Here is a 21,206-nt window from a genome sequence, read left to right on the forward strand (position 1 = left end):
CCTTGTTTGCCCTCTACAAAGGGAAAAAAACTCCGGTCTAAAATATAAATGAGATTGGTTTTAAAAGGTTAAAGTCTTAAATTTCACTACAGCATCCCTGCATTGATGTAAAGATAAAATAGTAGCATAATATTGCATTTACTCATTACACATTACATTTTTATGAATATATAAAGACTTTGGAATTGGATTATACAGAAAAAAATCTTAAATATACTATAAAAATAAATCATGAATAAAATAACCCCCTGTTTTTAGACATAGTCTATATACTGGCTCATTAATGTTAAAAGTCTTGTCTCACCAACTAAACACAATGGGAAATATTGAGGTTAGCAAAAATTAGGCAGTCATGGCCGTATATTGTACAGTTGTAATTGTAAGTCAATAAGATAATTATTGTAACGGGCGAATGCTAAACGATTGCCAAAATCTCTATATTAATTCACAATAGAATTTCTGTATTAGGATTAATATCTGAATAATATGGGTCCTGGGGTTTAATTATGATGTTGAGGTTGTAAATTGCAAACTTAATTCTTACTGTCTTAATGTTTTCTACCGCCAGGTTCAGGAGAAGCATGTGGAAAAATCATCCAGCGATTCCCGAAAAAGGACTGGGATGGCACACCGTTCCCTCCGGGTGTGGAGATGGTGAGTAGTCGAGCCTGTCTGTATCATGTGATCTTATGTTTTACATGGACTGGACTGGTGTCATGCCATGGCATGGTCTTGGCAATCACCCACGAATGCTCACCTGCTTGTGATTAAGTGATTAAAAAGCTCTTCATGATGATCTAAATATGTCAGACATGTTAAGAACTGTACTTGATGAGGCTGTAGAAGCTTTTCTTGTGGTTCTGATTGATTAAATATAGATGGATTCTGTCTGGCAACATTCTAAGTTTCCAGGTATCCTATAAAAACTCCTGTAAAATCAGACATTTGTTTAAAAAGCCACTAAACCATATTTTTCATTAATAGCTGAAATTAACAGTTCTGCATAAAATTTTATAAACATTTTCTAACCTTTTTCTATACCTTTAAAATCGCTTTTATTGAGGTAACCACCTAGCAACACCCTACCAACTCTTTAACAACCCTGTAGCTAAGGCCTGAAATACCAGTCCAATCACCTTGCAACACTGTAGCACGCATCTACTTAGGAACATCATACTAACCACAAGCTAACAGTATCTTGTAAACCACCTGGAATATCATAGCAACCTCATACCAGTTGAACGAAACATGGGGTGCTTTACACCAACCATCTATGATAATATAGCAACCACCAAGCAACAATCTACCAACCATCAAGCAATACCCTACCAACCACCTAGCAACTTCATAGCAACCACAAAAATTAGCAACCATTATTCAACTTAATAGAACCCTCCAAAGCAATTTCCTAGCAGTGTAGAACCAGTTGGAAAAACATGAGGTAGTGCAGCATCAACTCTACAACCAACATAGACACCACTTCAACCAACATAGACACCACAGCAACCATGTAATCTGCCACCAAGTAGCCACTACATAGAAACTTTATGAAAAATCATAGCAACCACATAGCAAATACCTAGCAGTGTAGAACCAGTTGAAAGGAACATGTGGTGCTGCAGCAACAAATTGTCAACCACCATAAACATTACACCAACCATCTATGATAACATAGCAACCACGTAGCAACACCATAGCAACATAATTGCAATCACAAAGCAGCAATTAGAAACAATCATTCAATAAAATAGAAACCCTCATAGCAATTGCCTAGCAGTGTAGAACCAATAGTGCAGCATCAACTTAAAAACCAACATAGACATCACTCCAACCAGGACAACAAAAACACTCAGCTACACCCTATCAACCACTAAACTGTTGCAAATGCCTAAAATACCATTGCAATTACCTTGCAACACTGTAGCACCCATCTACTTAGAAACATCACAGCAACCTCCAAGCAACAATTGGCAACCAGCTAGTGTAATCATAGAAACCTTCTGACATATCTTAGCAACCACATAGCAGCTGCCTAGCAGTGTAGAACCAGTTTAAAAAACATGGGGTACCGCATTAACAACTACCACAGATAACACAGCAACCACCTAGCAACACTCTAGCAACCACTGAAAAGAAATCCCATTGCAATCACCTAGCAACACTGTAGCACTCATCTATTATAACACATCATAGCAACCACCTAGCAACGTCATAGCAACCGCCAAGCAACAGTTGAAAACAGTGTAAAACTAGTTGATACTGATAGGCCGTATATCATCCTTACTTTTCACAATGATAGCACAATGAATCCCTTTTCAATAAAAAGAATAACAGATAAAAAAACGATCTTTGACGCTCCACATCCTCACAGCCTCTTATCTGCTTTTCCTCTGTCAGCAAATATAAATGGTTGTTGGTTGTTTACTCAGAGGTTTGTTCCAACCCCTTCATTTACGCTAATTGGGGAATTCCATGCTCTTGTCTCGCTCTGTGTGTGTGGGGGGAGTGTGCCCATCCAGCTCCTTATCATCGTGACTCTGCTGGGTGTCTGCGCACTCCATATAAGGCCAGTATGAGGCAGATCACTCCCTGCCTGCCTCTGGGTCAGACTGTGGGGGGGATCAATTACCCGGAGGCACAAATCATCCCAGCTCAGGCCCAAATATTTGCTTATCTGAGCCGAAAGAGAACAAGCTGTAAATCTGCAGAGCAACAGTAGCAGTAAACCAGTCTGTGCCCTTGGGTTCAGCAGCTTGCTCCATCTACTTCAGGCCACTAAGATATCTGTGTTTGTTTATTTGTTTGCAGAGACATAATTGTGACTAACCACAAGCTGCTCTGAGCTGTAGGCCTTTTATGCTAGCGTAACATTATGACCACCTTCTTGGTTCTACAATCATTATTCATTATATCAGCTCCTCTGATTGTATTAAAGTACTTTGTAATTTTATAATTACAGACTGTAGTTCTGTATCTGTTTCACTGTATACTTTTATTATTATCCTTCTTTCACTTTGTTCTTTAACACTGATGGGCATGGTGGTGAGGTGTTAGTGTGTGTTTGCTGTTACAAGTGAATCAGATGCAGCAGTATTTATTTATTTATTTTAGCATTTTTTAGCATTCATTTATTTTAGTAACACCTTAGTGTTACTAGGGCTGTGGTGGCTTAGTGGTTAGAGCACTGGTCCATTGACGACAAAGCTGTGAGTTTGAGTTAAGTGGACTGTGACTGTTGGGCCCTTAAACAAGGCCCTTAACCCTCCCAGGGAAGTAAAGGCTGCCCACTGCTTTGGGCATGTATGCTCACAATATCACTATCTTGTTTTGTCTTGTCATAGACCTGTTTTGTTATAGTTTTTTTTTTATAATTTTATTTCTAATTTTTCCCATTTTCTCCCCAATTTACATGGCCAATTACCCAACCCACTCATTAGGACTCCCCCTATCACTAGTGATGCCCCAACACACCAGGAGGGTGAAGACTAACACATGCTTCCTCCAATACATGTGAAGCCAGCCACCGCTTCTTTTCGAGCTGCTGCTGATGCAGCATTACCAAGAAGCCAGCACGCTTGGAGGAAAGCACAGCGGCTCGGCTCCGGTACATCAGCTCACAGACGCCCTGTGCTGGAGACATCACCGTAGGATTGATGTGGGGAGAGAGCGCCATCTACCCACCCGGAGGGAGCAAGGCCAATTTTGCTCCCTCTAACGCCGGCAGCTTGATGGCAAAGCTGCATGAGCAGGGGTTCGAACCTGGTTTTGTTGTAGTTTTAGTCTTATAGTCGTAGTATTTAAGTTGTAGTCATAGTTGTAGTTATAGTTTTGTTGTAGTAGACAAAGTATGCAAAGAATGCAGGAATATAGTCTGTAATTACAGAACTACAAAGTTCTCCTATACGCTCAGTGTTAATAATGTGTGTGAAATAAGGAGGTGGTCACAATATTATGCTTGATTGGTACATAATTGTTGTAAGAGGCCAACTGAGCTAGAAAACCTGACTGGAAATCTGATTGGAAACCTGGCTGCCCACCACTCTGGGCATGTATGCTCACAATATCTGTGTGTGTGTCTTGTGAGTGTCATCACTAATATAGCCAAATTCCATCTTGTCTTGTCGTTGTCGTAGTCCACAAACTGTGTCCTGTCGTGAACAGAGTATAACAGGTATAATAAAGTATGCAAAAAATCAAAGACATGCCTATAGTCTGTACTTATAGAACTACAAAGTGCTCCTGTATGCTCAGTGTTGGATACAAATTGGATAATGTGTTTGAAACAAGAACTTGGTCATAATGTTATGCTTAATTGGTGTACGATACAATAAATCTCTAACATAATTATTATGACAGGCCTACTGAGCCGTAAAACCTGACTGGAGGAGGGACGCCTCCACTTCACTTAACTCCAGATTTTCGGTAAAGGTTCTCCTAACTGCTTTGTTCGCCCACTTTGACGGGACGTGAACCGTTGAGGTGGTGAGCCAGTTGTCATCAAGATCTTCCATGCAGCACAGTGTAGGAATAACAACAGAGATTACTCTCAAATCTGCTTTCCATCAGTCAGTATTGTGTGCTGGACTCTACAGTATACCTTCAGTGCTTCATTTCCTTCCAAACATCTTGCAGGACTCCTTGTTCTGATCGTGCATTGGAGAAAAATCACCAGCTTGGAAGCAAATTCGGCCTCAGATGAAACATTTCTGGCCTGAATTTCTCCTGCGTCAAGTTTCATTTCGCTTTTGTCACAGCACAGACTCGCTCCTGACTCTGACTGACAGGCTGCAATTACACACCCGAGGAAGTCATGCGCATGTGATGATGTGAGAGTTAATCTTTCAAACCTGCTTTTCGAGGCTCACCACATAATTTCATACATCTGGTGCTCCTCAGGCAGTTAAGAGTCATGAGCTATAACCGGGTTTCCATAAATGCACAATACATTAGAATGTAATACATCAACTATTATTATGTCGTTAAAATCGAGAATGGGGAGCACATCTACAACCAATCAGGTTCAGCTGCATTTGGGCAGGTGCCCAGAATTTATATAAGCGATATATGTCCAAATGTTTGTGGACACTCCTTCTGATGAATGCATTGTATGTAATGCTCACACAGATGTACAAATGCACACATACATCTTGTCTAGTTCCTGTAGAGAACTACTTCCAGTAGAATAGAACTCTCTGGTGCATATGTACACATACAAAGGATTTTGACACAGATAGGGTTGTGGATTCGATACTCTGGTTCTGGAAACTTCCACTGTTGGACCTTTTGAGCAAAGTCCTAAACCCTTACAACCGATGAAAACACAAAAATCAGTGTGTCAGAAAATTAGAATATTTAATAAGGCCTATTGGTACTTTTGTCAGTGTGGGCAGTGTGCCAAGTCCTGCTGGAAAACATCTCCATAAAAGTTGTCAGCAGAGGGAAGCATGAAGTGCTGTAAAACACCAGCAGATGACATGACTCTCCAAACCGAGCAGAGTCTGGAGGAAGAGTGGAGAGACACACAGTCCAAGCTGCTTGAGGTCTAGTGTGAATTTTCCACCAATCAGTGATGGTTTGGATTTGATGAGTTACAGATGAGGTGAGGTGATCATGCTCCAACATCTTCACTTCATTAGAGCTCTTGCCACTAAATGCGGTCAAATCATCGCAGTTTTCTGGACAGTAGACACAGTTAGTCCAACAAAAGCAGGATAAACTCTTTTTAATAGCCTTGATTTTGGAAGATACAATGAATAAGCAAATGTCCCATTGCTTGTATTCATAATGTGTATGTTTGGTGCACTGGATGATGGATGATGACATCTGGTGTGTTAGTGTACTGATAAAATTAATTTTATAAGTTTGCCTTGGTTGCAGCCTCACACTTGTAAAACACTCATTAAAAATATTGGATATTGACTAACAATTTCCATATTTGTGCATATCTGCTTTCAATACTGCAAATTTTATAATTCTGTTGTTCTGTTACACAATGAGAATTTTTTTTTTTTGCGCTCCTAAAACTAATAAACAGTGTCCATTGATGCCACAGCTGGTGGGTAATGGGACATTCCTGACTATTACTAAACCCCATTTGGAAGACTTCTGAAGAAAAACTCCCCTTGTACTGAGCCGCAGATCTCTGCGTGGGATAAAGAATAGAGAGGAGCTGGGTGCTTTTAGATCTATTATTTAGATCTCAACCTGTCAAAGGAGGTTCATTTGTTAGATACAGACCATTCCTCTAAACAGGTGGTAGGACAGCTAGCCAACCAACAGATTGCATAATGTGGGTCAAGCCCGAATCTGAGTGATTCAAGAACTTTTTCTAATTTCAGGAATGCGTACGCCATTAAATCGAGCTGATTGTTGTAATAACAAGGCAAGTTCCTTCTTCTTTTTTTTTTTTTTTGATAGACACTGAAAACACTGGGGTTTGAGATGAAAGGATGAATGAGGTGGTAGGTCAGAATATCAGCTTTTATTTCCTGATATTTACATTACAGATTTAATGGACACAACATGCTTTGGAAATACTTAATTCAGCATAATAGATCAACTTAATGATCAGATAAAAGGAGACACAGTTTGAGGCTCTGATACATCATTGTAACTCTCCTTACCCACATAGTGCAAGCTAATACTAATACTTTAGGGGTACTCTCACATAGGGGTGAGCCATACTGTATAGTACAGAATAACGTCTCAAAAATGTGAAACTAAAAAAATTTACGCATTAATAGCTGTGTTTTTCTTAAAAGAAAAAGTCTATTTTGTATTTGTTTTGCTGTTTAGTACATTATTATTTATTATTATTCTCTTCTAAATTTTCCCCATTTTCTCCTAAATTAGTTAGGTCAGTGGTCCCGCCCTTTTAGCTGCTACCCAGCTGTATATCACTAGTGATGCCCCAAAACCAGGAGGGTGAAGACTAGCACATGCCTCCTCCGACACATGTGAAGTCAGCCTCTTTTTTTAACCGCAGCTGATGCAGCATTTTAACCTTTTGATTTTGAACACTTTTATTTGTAGTATTAAAATGCTAAACAAATATTCAGTGAGAGTTTTTAGCTGTGGGAAAGTAAGGCAACAGACCTCCATATATATTTGAGGTCTGTTTTTATAGAAATGAAAATGATGATTAAAGAAACTATTGATTTATACCAAAAAAGTGGATCTGACCAAATAACGTGCCTTTTTTACAGCAAGCTGGACATTAGAACTAACTGATTACTCCTGTAATACTGGCAAAGATGAGACCAAAATTTACCCAAAAAATTTGAACAGTATCTCTATTATGTTGTATGTTGTACATTTATAGATTACTCTCTTTAAATTAAAGGTGCTACAAGTGGTTCTTAGAGCAAAGTCTTTTATACAGTATTTCATATAATAATTTATATAATAGAGATTAAACTGGTAAATTGGACTCTTTACATCGAGAGAAGCTGTAGTTCAGTTTGAACAGTGATCTTAAAGTTGTTATACAACAATAGATCTTGTAACAGCCGGGTCAGTGCAATAATCAAGCATGTGATGTCTCCACTGGGGCATCTGAGTGGCACAACTGTCTAAGCGCCAGCATGTTGGTGGCTGAATCTCTCTGGTGAAGCAACAGCCATCTGAGGCTGAGAATTTAAGACAGCATAATTGGCCTTGCTTGGTTTGGGTGGGATTATGTCCCTTCTTCTCCCCCAGTGGAGTACAGTGTGTACTGAAAACGGGACGTTCAGATGCTACCAAGTCCTTGAAAGTAATTGAAAACATTGTTGATTATTTGTCGATACTTTTCATTCTTTTATCACTGTTTGTTGTCATAGCCTTAGATGCCTTAGACAGTGATTGATTGATTCCTGTTATGTACTAAGACTTTACTAAGACTATTTTCTAGAACAGCCCTACATATACACACACACACACACACACACACACTGTCCAATCTTCTTATTGAACACTCAGTCATCGTGATCATCATCATCATAGCAAACTGCTTGCTTTTTGAATTAGTAGTATTTATAGTGCTGTAGGGTTGTCTGTGTCTCGGTTAGTCTCAGCAGAAATGCAGCACAGGCCAGTTATAATGGGCTTCAGGGCACACGGCATGATTGCATCCACCCAGCATCTTTCCAGCAGCCTCTCACCAACATGTGGAGGGCTCCTATTTATAAATCCAGCTCGAGTCTGTTCAGCCAAACATCCCGGCATCTCCAGATGTTACTCATCTCACAAATTCTGCCCCCTGGTCCTTATTGTTTTGTTGCTGTGTGCCGTTTCTGCTGATTTGTGATGTTTTATATGTCTTTGCATGTCAGGAATCTCGAAGGCTCCACATCCTGTTAATGATAAATCTGCTCTCGCTTTGGGATGTGAGTTGTGTGACTCGATTCAGTTGGTCTAGAAAATATAAACATTTTAATTATGTTAATTGGGTTCATATGTTAATATTTTTTTCCGTTTCCCCCCACATTTACCACATGTAGGCCTGGCCATTCATAAAAAATGAAGTAAATGAGTTGCTGGGGGTCAGATGCGTCCAGCGAGTATGGTCACACTTGTGGAATTACTGGAATTCCAGCTTTGTAGTTTTTAATGAAGATACACTCTTGTGTTTAACTGGCAGTTAGCGCTTTTTATGGAATGTGAACCATTATTATTTGCAGACTTTCTTTGCACTAAGAAAATGACTTCTAGGATTTCGCATGGGAATAGATAAAACACAGCGGATGAGACCAAGCACGAAAAGCATCTTGTGGTCAAAGCAGCCCCCAGCAAACTAAATAACCACAGATGAGGAATGTTCCAAATAAAAAAAAAAAAAAAAATACGTGCCCTCCCCATTCTCCCCAAACATATTTACAACTTTTGCCTCTGAAGGTGTTTTCAATCTTAGAGGAACTGGGCCAGCTTTGCTCTTTTGCGTGCTATTTTCAACCTTTGCACGACAGTTTAGCTTATTGAAAACTCTCGTCATCCCAAGCGCTCTAATTTTTGGCTGCTTAGATGGGCCAGACACTGTCAACAGGATGGGGATCAAGAGTGGAGACCCGAAAGCTCCGTGACCAAGAGCAATCTCATGAATCAGGCTGAGATGAGATTGGTCCACCACGGCTAACAGCCATTACAAACAACCAACAGGCCTACTCTTACTCAGCCTCTCATAAACAGGGACAGTTTCCTACACTGATCTCTGCCTTTCTCTTCACTGATCAAATGGAATTTTCAACTCTTCACCTCTCCCATTCTTAATCGTTTGCTCACTTCCCGTTTTCGTTTATGAGTCTGAGTGGCGCTTGTTTGCGGCAGCTGATAAACACCTAGTGTTTAGTGCACAATCATTCATCCTGTGGTTTATTACTGCCATAAATGATGTGTGATTTGTGACTGTATATTTAACAAATTGTAAGTGTAGCTTACACTGTTTTTCTACTTTTAATAAAATTAAATGACAGATTTAATGCATTACAATCTATCAGAATGTATTGTCGCTGTCAAATGAAAAAAACGTGTATCTCCAAAATGGCAACTTTACACAAAGGGGACCCTCTAAACATTCATTGGAATATTGGATGATCATCACTAGGGGTGGGCGATATGACCCTAAAATAATATCACACTATTTCCTGTTATTGTTTTGTGATGCCGATACTTTTTGGTGATATGACAAAACACTGAATAAAAAATTTAAGAATACACTACTACAACAAAATGAAAATTAAATTTTATTATTGCATACGATATGATATGGCCCACCCCTAACTGAGATATTAAAAAATACAAGAATTTTACAGATTTGTGACAGAAGTCAATGATCCAGAATGTCATGATACTAACAATGCACTCAATATATCTCTAAATAAAGTAAAATAAATGATACTGGACAGATATAATCTGTCTCTAGTAGATATATAATGCGAATAAATAAAACATCAATATAATGCTAAAAACATCAATAAAGTAGTACCCTGATGTGATAATTAGGGATGGGTGATGTGGCACCATATTTCAGGGTATCTTATCGTTTACAATATTCATAAATGTTGGCGATATTATTGCGTATGATACGATATGGCACACCCCTAATCACCACCCCTCCTCAATATCCACAACTCATCTAATTTAGAAGTATTGGAAGTACTGGATGGACAACCCTCATTCCAGAGAGGACAGTTCCACTGATCCACAGTTCAATGCTGGGAGCTTTATGTCCCTCTGTAGCCCAGGCTTGGGGGTTCTTTCTTTTTTTGTTGTTTCTTTTTATTGTTTTCCGATTTTCTCACCAATTTACAAGACCAATAACTAGCTTATGCCTCCTCCGATACATGTGAAGTCAGCCAACACCTCTTTTTCAACTGCTGCTGATGCAGCACTGCAGAGTCGCATCACAGCGTGCTCGGAAGAAAGTGCAACTCGCTTCTGATACACCAGCTCACAGACGCCTTGTGCTGATCGACATCACCCTTTTGGAGTGATGAGGGGAGAGAGCACAAGCTCTCTTAGGGATGTTTTCTAATGTTTTGAAGCACATCTCACACAAGAATAAAAATTATCCCTAATTATACCCAACATCAAGTTTCGACCATAATCTTGTTGGTTAGCATCACAACTAAGGGGAGTGCTGAGGGGGGGAGGCTTCCCAGCCATGGATCAAACTTGTGTCCTGCCAGTAATGGAACCAGATACCCATTGTTTTAAAATAAGCCCTGTCCCTCTTTAGCTTTTTTTCATAACCACTAATACCATTACAGTTGGTCAGAAGGCATTGACCCAACAAGACTTGCATATTTGATTTAGTTTTATTTTCTTAGTGTGAATTTCCTGGCGTAATTTTAAGATTTGGCAACTGCAGGTTTGTGCTGTGTTCGCTGACATCATGGGACTGTTCAATCACAGATATGTTTTGGACACTATGTTTGCATGGACATGTTTTTCATAACATTTCTCCACGGTGACTTCATTCAGTCGTGAGTGAAAATGCTCCATATGCCTCAAATTATGCTATTGAAGACACAGTCTGTTTAAATGCAATTGTTGTCTTTCAGCTTAATTTGCTGATTTATTGAATTGCCAAAGTGGGGAGTTTTATGACCTTAAAGTGTCTTGCTGGTAAATCCCTCAAGTGTAGGCTGAGCGGATGCCCAGTGGAATTTGATGCTCTGAAGCGCCACAGAATGAAGCTTTCTGTCAAACTTAAATTTACTACAAAATGTCAGACTGGAAGAAGTTAAAGGCTGTATTGATCTTGAGGAATGATTGGAATTTCTTCATAGATTAGCACTGTGAGGATTTATTGGGTGCAGTACTGAGTGGTTGGCCTGTTTAGCATGGCCTTCTATGGTCTTCTCAAAGAGAAGTACCGAACCTAAAAGCTTGTTGAATCAGAATCATACACTGGTCACCATAACTATTTTTGGTTGGACATTTTACTATCCCAAAAGGTATTGCGATAAATAGCAACATTACTCCATTTCCACCAGACGAGCACCACCCAGCCTTCACATGCCTTTCCTCATCTTGTCTTCATGAAAATATTTGTCATTTCAGCAGCAAAGTGCTTTTTGATGAACACAACAGCACAGTGTTCTTCATGTAGCTTCTGATCCTCAGCGGAACTTAGATATGTTACATTACAGCATATGAACTTTGGATTTTATAGGAACAGCAAAACCCTCAGTGGGTTCTGTTCTTTCTCTCTGAACCGCCGAGTCCATTTGTTAATGGCCCAAACTGAAGTTTAACACGGGTTTGTTTGATTTGTTAAGGTCAGTGGATTTTATTCTGTGGCAGTAAACTTTACAGAGGTCTGCTAGCTGGAAAAGCCAAAGCCCAGCTGACCTTTTAAACGGCAGCATAAGGTTGGTCTTTTAAGAGAGCTTTTGTTGAGGAAAATGGATGGACTCTGCTATTAATTAAAACATTTCACAGTAAACATATAGAACTACAAAAGTCAGAGGTAGGGCAGGGTATCGTTTTAAAAGTTTCGATACCGATACCCAACCAATATTTTTTGAATACCTTTTCCTAAATTCCAAGCAAAAATACAAAAAGCGATAATTATTCTTACAAAACATATTTATTTAACAGCCTACATGAGTAATCTTATTCTCATATTGTCACCATGAGAGGCTACCATACATTTGGATCTTATTGGAACAAACAATGAGCATTTTTGTGGTGCTTTACTAAGAACAAAAACAAGTTATTTTTAAGAAATATCACATTATACTGCATTATAATATCTGTATTATTATAGAGAGAAAGAGAGGACGACTATGCGAGTAAGTGAGTGAGTGAGTGAGAAAGTGGGAGAGAGAGCACGAATGAGAGCGAACGAGTGAGCAAGAGGGAAACAGTAAGATCGGCTGAGAGATTTCAGCACAGCGGCTGTGTGAGGACAATTGAAATGATCCACTTTGCTTTTGTTTTACTGGGCAGTGCACGCTCTCGGTGTTTGGCATATGTATGCATGTTTCATGTAAAGCATCGAAAATGGGTACCAAATAGTTTGGTACTACCGAGACGTTTCTTTTTGGCGTCGTATTTCGATACCCAGTTCTAGTCAGAGACCATTTTTCATTTCCTTACCTTCTAGTCAACAGCTATTAAGTACAAGTTAGTTAAATTTGTACACAAGTAATCAGAGTAATGGGTATTGACTACACACGGCTGGGGTTTAATACCTGGGTTTGACTACCTGCAACCTTAACTGTTACTGCTCCCTGGGCATGACCGTCCCCTGTCCTTCTTTTACTTCTTAGTGTCTCTGAAAAAAAAATCATCTGATAATGTCAGCTTAATTATCGTACTTACACTCAACCATGGTGGATTGGACAAAGATAATGTATTGTCTAGTAATAATAATAATGATAAATACTGGATGGACATGTTTTGGACATGTAAATTGTGTTTTGGAAACTGGGAGTTCCTCTAAAAATAAAATGTTGTTTTTTTTTTGGATTGTTTGTGTAGTTGTCATACACCCTCCCATATATTTGTTTGTTTCAGTGGTCGTCTCTGCCACTGTTGATATAAATCATACGCCCTTGGTTGTACACCTGAGGTTTACGACAGACTGAACAACCCAAGGTATCTGCGTCACACACTGCGAAACTGAACATCCCCTCAAGGGCTTCCAAAAAAAATCTGAAAAACGCCTTTTTCACAGATTATGATGGAATATTACACAATATATGAAGAAATCAGACTTTATTAGCAGAAAAACAGCTAAATTCTAAGATTCACCAACAACTTTAACACAGCTCTCTTTACAAACTAAATATTTTAAATAGTTCAATAAACACTATAAATGGACCTAAAATTTTGTAAAAGAGATATTTCTCAAAAGTTTTATTGCACAAGTAAGACATAAGTTAAATATCAATTCACAATATGGTATTATTGAAGCCATTAGAGACATTACAGTATTAAAATAGCCACAATTCCCTTCTTTCTCCAGTTAACAAATACATTCAGTTCAGTGTGAATTAAAATGATCCTTCAATCTAAAGTATTAATATATTTAAAAGGGCTTTAGTTACTGGTCTTGAAGATTTTTTTGCACCTCGTATCCAGAGTTTGTTTTGGGTTTTACTCAGTACTCAGTTATACTGAGGCTCGTCTGGGGAACAAGAGGAACTTGTCAAGCAATTCCTTTAATTTCTTTTCTAATTGAATAATGGCTGTTTGCTGTTGTTTTTCTATTTTTTACTCGGATAAAACACTCATACAGTGAGGAACAGCAGCAGAAGCTCCTCAGATAAAGTGCTGTTCTTATTTCTCTCCATGCACCGGTATACCGCCCAGCACTAGGACTGACATTGCTGACAGCAATTACTAAGAGTGTAATATCTCCACCTTCTCATATATAACTGATCTTATCAGAATTGGGGTTAAGTCCAAGTGAAGCATGTAGGATATGAGTATTTAAGCAAGTAACGGGAAAGACGAGTAGCTCTGTTGTGTTTTTAAGATAACTGTAAATGAGAACATTGATGGATGAAAGTCGTCAGCCGTGACTGTAATAAATTTCCTGTTCTTTAACGGATCTGCCGGCTCGTACTGGAGATTACAGCTCTGGGTAACTGCCCTGACATGCCTCCCTCCAGTCAGCAGCTCATACCTGCCTGCCTCAGCAGCTGCCCCGAGCGCAGTCCTTCAGCACGGCCCTCTGCGGTTTCACATCATAACAGGAATGACTGACTGGCACACGAGTCATGTTTATTAACACCCAGGTACACACAGCCAGCCCGTGCTCATTACCGAAACCTGCCTCAGCCTCGGGCCATGTGCTGAGCAGCCAGTAGAAACCAGGCACAACAGAAGGCAAGCAGTCGTGTGTTTCTAAGAGCCGTAAGACATTAGAGGCGTTTGATGGATGGATAACTTTGTTTAAAGCCTGTGTAGACTCCAGGTTAGGGGTAGGCGATATGGCCCTGAAATAATATCCTGATATTTCATGGTATTTCATCATTTTTAATAGTTTTGTTTTATTGCTTTTTAACTTTTACTTTTCTTTTATTATAATTACGGTTATTTTTATTATTATAACTGTTTATTTTATTTTTTAGTTCATTTGTGTTTGTATTTTTATTGTATTATGTAAAAGTAAGTTTTAGCTAATTTTAACTAATTTTTGTTGTATTAATCTTCTTTTGATCTTAATTTTTTTATCAATTAAACCAAGCTTTATTATAATTATAATTTTTTTATTTTATTTTATTCTAATTCAATTTTTTTATTTTATTTATTGTTGTTTTCAAATAATTAAATTTAGCTATTATTTTCTTTGTCATATCAATGCTCGGCTACATTGAAAATGAGGATGGTCCTCAATGTACTTCCAAGTCAAAATAAAGGTTGGTTGATTGATTGATTGATTGATTGATTGATAGTTTCACGACAACGATACTCTTGGCGATATGACAAAACACTGAATAAAAAAAAGGCAAGAATACACTACTGCAACAAAATGAAAATTAAATACTATATTGTATGGCACACCCCTAACTGAGATTTAAAAAATACAAGAATCAGATTTCTTTAGATTTGTAACAGATGTCAATGTTCCAGAATGTCATAATACTAATAATAATGCACTCCAAATATCTTCATATATCCACGATTAAAGTAAAATAAATAATACTGTACAGATATAATCTGTTTCTAGTAGATATATAATGGGAAATAAGAACAGTGTGTATTTTTCTTTTACTAAAACAGAACAAAAAAATAAAAATAAAGTAGTACCCTGATGTGATAATTTGGGGTGGGTGATATAGCACAATATTTTAGGGTATGATATTGTTTACAATATTTTGACATTTTGGTGATGATATTGCGAACGATGCGATATGGAACACCCCTACTGCAAGTCCACTTCTGCCTGGCTGGCACCTTGACTGGCACTGTGGCTTTGAGGTTTCAGTCTGCAATGCTTTTAGACTCAAAACTCTGGAGTTTTATTTTTTACCGACCATCTAAAGTGGTTTAATATAGCTCCTGACTCACAGGACTAAAATAAAACACTTCCCTTTTTCCTCAGAAGACTCAGAAACAAGCAGAAGAACAGTATATGTTTCCCTTATTCTGATTCTGAGATTTTAATTTTTTTGCTAATCTGCACTAGGGGTGTGAATTACAGGGAATTTCAGGATACTACAATTCTGTGATGCTCAATATATCGCAAGATTATTCTCTGCAATACTTAATGGCATGTGTGTTAGTAAAGAGGATAAAATACTCCTAAATAATCAAGTAACAGCAATTCTGGATTTATTCGCCTCAGTTTCACAGAATTTCACAACCAATAATCTCAAATAGTCAAATTTGGGGCATGTCTTGGGGATTTTAGAGCGCCTATATTTCAGTTAAAATATTGATATTTAACGCCAAAAATGTGTCGCAAGCAAAATTTGTATAACTTATGTATATTTTATTCTACTCATAATCTGCATAGATTCTCTTGGTCATATATGTAATTTTATAACTAAAAAAGATCCCAATCTAAGTATGTTAACGCTGCAAGTATTAGCCTTTGCTGATTTGATTACATGCTAAGTGAAGCTGAAAACTGGCCAACGTGCTCTTGGCAAGGCAGCATGATGTATGATTTATATATATATTTTTTTTAGCTTTCATTGAGTGTGACAAAAGTCATATGGAATGATACCTGTTCCTGTTAGTTTGTAATATGATATACCTGACTGATTTATATATTGTTTGGTAATCTGCCTTTTACAATTTCTGTTGTGTACTATATGTTGTACTATATTTTTCTATTTTGTACTATATATCGGAGAGAAAATGGGAATGGTATCTATTGCAATCTCTAAAACAAATCTAACCTGAAGCAGTGATGTAATACAGTTAGAATAACAGCAACAAAGGCTTGATTCAATGTGATAAAATAACCATTTTTAACTCTTAAAAGAACCTTGTGTGAAGCGGACTGCATTACAGATATCATGATACAGTCTGTTAAAAAATATTTTTGATACATTTTTCAATACATTTTGCAAGAACTTTTCAATATGTTGCAGACATTATTGGACCGTAATTGGAAAAAATAACATGCAGAATAATTAGAACATGGTGACTTGTATTTTTGAGTTTTTGAATCACAGCTAGAGATATGGAAAATGTTCTAGAAAATGATGAATCTTTTGATGACATAAAGGATGCAGTGACACATGTGATGACTCTTTGAAGTCTCACTTCAGTCATTGACAGTAAAACTGATTGAATCCTTGTTCGCTCCTGACTCTGCTTTGTTTTGAGAGGACTGTGATGAAACACAACATTCCTTTTTGGGGCCCGACATCCTATAATGAAGGAATTTGACCTCTCGGCACGGGGCAGATTGTAAACGTTTGTGTCATTTCGCTTGTCTGCCGACTTTGACTTCTTGAACTGCTCTTTTCCCTCCCGAATCCCTGTTGTAATCTGGAATGTGGCACGCACTTCCGGGAAGGAGGCCGGGAGTTATTCCGAAAATGTGTAAACAGTTGTAACATGGTCTGTGCAGCGTCTGCTGTCTGTCCAGTCGAGCCCCCCCATCCCCCCAAACCCGCCTCGTCCCAAGTTAATTTGGGGACAAGAGGCCTCCACTGGATTACATTACAAGTAATTGCCTACACCGGGTCCTGTATATTGGGGCATAGTTTAGAGCATGGTTTAATGAGCATGTTTGGTGCCAGCGTTCACCATCAGCGCGTCCACTGTTACCCCCCAGGCGGTTAGCTGGAGTCTCGGTCGCTGAGCATCCAGCACAGCTCACGAAGCAGATATGCCTCGCGGCACGTTGTTTCATTTATTGTTTGTTAAACAAGAAGAAATGAAACACAAAACAGTGCATTCCATCTGCCAGGATGCCTTCCAAGGGAGAATGGAATCATGTGTTTGTCAGAAAGATCTGCACATGAGTAATGGACGCTGCGCCTGCCGTGGAAATCAAACGCCCCAAGGATGTTGTGAGGCCTCCTGCACAATCGACTCTGCCGTTAGATCTTTTGGGACCTGGTGAGGAAGCTTCACTAGCAGGTTTAACACTGCTCACTGACTTCACTTTGGAAACTAGCCCTGTTACTTCAGTGCTGGCATTGCTGCTGCTTGTGCACAGAAACTTGACACGACAAACAGCTGTCTTCAGTTGTCTTGTTGTTTTGGCGGTTCTACTATTGGCTCGTTTGCCTATTTTACCTACAATGATGCTTAAATGTTTTCTGCATATATCTGACAGATTTTTACAAGTTCTAAAGTTAGATAACGAGAGCATAGAGCACTGGAAATAATTCTGATTATGCTTTTCATAGGTTTATGTTTGAGCAAAATGAAAGTTCTTGTTTTATTCTATAAACTACAGGCAACTCTTCTCCCAGATTCCAAATAAAATTTGTCATTTAGAGCATTTATTTGCAGAAAATGAGAAATGGCTGAAATAACAAAAAAGATGCAGAGCTTTCAGACTTTAAATAATGCAATGAAAACAAGTTCATATTCATATTCATAAGTTTTAAGAGTTCAGAAATCAATATTTGGTGGAATAACCCTGATTTTAATTCACAGTTTTCAGGCATCTTGGCATGTTCTTCTCCACCGGTCTTACACACTGCTTTTGGATAACTTTATGCTATTCCTGGTGCGAAAATTTAAGCAAGCTCAGCTTGGTTTGATGGCTTGTGATCATCCATCCTCCTCTTGATAATATTCCAGAGGTGTTCAATTTGGTAAAATCGAAGAAACTCATCATTTTTAAGTGGTCTTTTATCTTTTTTCCAGAGCTGTAGGTCTGACTATATTGTGCTGCAATAACTGTTGATTAGTCTAGCACATCAAATGTTTGCCTGTTGCTCAGGACAAAACAGCTTCTGCATGACCCACATTCTTTTGATGTTCAGCTCACAGAGAGATGTTGAGAATTTGAATTCATTATTTCATCAGTGATAGCAAACTATTCTGTCCCAGATGTTACCATCAAACCACCACCATGTTTTGCAGAAGAAATTTAAACTAATCCTTTCAAAAAACATTGTTCCAATTGCCTTCTGGATTGCCAGTGTGAGCATTACTAAAGTATAGATGGGAAGTAGTTTTGTTTTTGGATTGCAGTGGCTTTAACTTTAACATTAGACAGTGTAATACAGGTGTTGTGAGGAATTTAATAGATCCCTGTTATTTAAATAAAACAGGGCTCTACCCACTCACATCTATTTGTTGTTCATCTATTTATTGAAAGCACCTTAAATTGATTTCACCTTCTAAAGGTTGGTATACTTTCTGCAGCTCACAGATTTGTAATATTTGGATCATTTTCCTCAATAAAACAATGAGCAGGTCTAATATTATCCTTATCTACTTTTAGGACGTCTGATGTTCTTCTGAAGATTAGGTCAGACGTTTGCTGAAGCCTAGAATATTCAGATTTACAAACTCAGTAACCTCTGTATAATTTGTGAAGACCAGAAGACTAAGTCATTGCAAAAAATGCACATGCTCACTTGCCTCCCACACACACACAATGCTGGTTATAAATAAACCAAATGCACTAAAACACTTTACTTCAGAGCTGAAGTATGCTGTGCTTGAATTGCTTGGTGGATGCAAGCAAAGCATGACCAAACAGAAAGACAGGGAGCTCCACCATACTTCATCCTGTTATTTCCTGCCCCCTGTCATTGCAGGCTGCCGAAGGGAAGCACTGTCACAACCCTGCGCCGGTTTCCCTGACTCAGAGCAAGCCAACAAACTATACTCAGCTCTATCTGGCACACAGTTATAAAAGAGCCTCTGGCAGGACTGCTCGCATGTCCAGGAGCTTTATATTTGTCTTTGTTGCCTCAGTCTCTCCGAGTTTCCACCTTTTTATCTATTCAGATGGAATGCAGAAAAACCTGCTTCTAGTTGAGATGGACTTACTGGATGTCCAGCCGTAATACACCCACATTTCATATTTGGAATGCACAAAATTTTAATGCGACCCAGCCAAACAAATGTGTTGGAGATATTTTCCATATTTCACACATCCCCACAGTTGTTCAACAATATTTTAAAAACAAAAAATATGGAAGATGGATGGTATGAGCTCATTCTTGGATTTTGCTTGGTTTTTCTTGGTTATGCAACCTGTCTATGGCCTGTTCTCACCATTGATACATCTTCTCCACCATTCCAAAAATCTTCTGTTGTCCAAAAAAAGTTGTCGGCCACTGCGTTTGTTTTAATGGTTTTATTTATCTCACTATCCGATTAGTGTTTTGATGTTCATTGTACTGGGCTGACTGTAAGTGATAAACTCTTAAGAGGGGTATCTTGTTAGTCTTCTGTTTGTCACTGTATTGAGACGAGTTGGAGAGATGGATTCTTGAGTGGGGTATCTGTTCAATATTCTGATACTCGCTGAACTGGGCTTAGTGATGAACTCTCAAGAGGTTGATTAGTGTTCTGATTAGTGTTCTGATATGCACTGTACTGAGCTAAAAGATGAACTCTTGAGAGAGGTATCTGGTTAGTGTTTTGATTGTCATTGTGCTTAGCTGAGTGATGTGTTCTTGTGACGGGTATCTGATTAGTGTTCTAATATTCACTGTATTGAGCTGAGTGATGGATTCTTGAGAGGGGGATCTGGTTAATGTTCTGATACTCACTGAACTGGGTTAGTGATGAACTCTCAAAATGGGCATCTGATTAGTGTTCTGATACTCATTGTACTTAGCTGAATAATGAACTCTTGAGAGAGGTGTCTGGTTAGTGTTTTTATACTCACTGAACAATATTTTTGTTATATTGGCTAAAAAACATTGTTATTATAAGGCTTTTAATGTCTGCTCAGTTACAGTTATTACAAGGTACATTGAACTTTTGAATTGTCTATTTGGTTGGTTGTGTCTTTGTTCCTTATGATTTGCAATGTAAATAAAACTTCTTCTGGGAATCCCTTGTTTAGTGTTATATTGTCGTGATCCTAATGTAAATGTCCTAAGATAATAATTCCAAAATAAAAGTTCTTTGATGGTAAGCCAGTGCAGCCTCCTTATTATCTCATGCCTATTTTGGTCTGGCTTGTTTTTGTCGCTTTACGTCCAGAACACCTGCTGTTGCTTCTGGGGAAAACAGACCTATAGTAAGGCTATAGGCCTGGGTCAGTGACTGTTTGTGTACTACAGTGTACCGCTCGTCCATTGTTTTAAGAGAGGAGGGGAAGCCCCGTCACTTCCAGTCAGAACCAGGGTTCACTTTCTCCTTCCTGGCCCGGCACTGGAGAGTGGCAGGCCTCGTGACTGCTGTTGCTTCTGTTGTTGGTTCTGTCCAACCTGCGGAATGGAGAGCTTTGTTTTGTCAGGTGAAGAACACAAACGGACAGAAGAAAGCTTGCTGATTGGACGGAGCATAGAAGAGCTTGAGTGAGGCTCTCGACGAGCCACAGGAAGCACCTGTCCGCTAATGTTTTATCGCAGGTCGCAGGCAGGGGGCTGAGGTGACGCAGTCCCGTATTGTGATTCGCTTTGGCTTAGGACAAAAGTGTTTACACTCTACTGCTCAAAGCTTACAGAGCAAGCTCTTTAAAGGAATTTTTGTTGTTATTTTGCTGCTGATTTCTCCTCAAACCTATGTTTCTGCATAAGAGCTTAGATGGACCAATCAGTTATTTTGGGGCCGATTGCAGTGCCAAAAAATGTTTGACTAGTTGCAGACACCAAACAAGGGTGATGCAT

General features: G+C 38.7%; 1 protein-coding gene across 2 annotated transcripts in view; it reads left to right on the forward strand.

Annotated features, from left to right (window-relative positions):
- Positions 1-21,206, forward strand: part of sbf2 (SET binding factor 2) — a 207,335-nt gene that overhangs the window by 25,660 nt on the left and 160,469 nt on the right. For both annotated transcript variants that reach the window (XM_049465532.1, XM_049465533.1), the window contains exon 3: positions 569-654. In XM_049465532.1, the coding sequence (XP_049321489.1) occupies positions 569-654 (86 nt within the window). The remainder of the gene's footprint in view (positions 1-568; positions 655-21,206) is intronic.

Source organism: Astyanax mexicanus, chromosome 16, assembly GCF_023375975.1.
Source record: "Astyanax mexicanus isolate ESR-SI-001 chromosome 16, AstMex3_surface, whole genome shotgun sequence".
Taxonomy (NCBI): Eukaryota; Metazoa; Chordata; class Actinopteri; order Characiformes; family Acestrorhamphidae; genus Astyanax; species Astyanax mexicanus.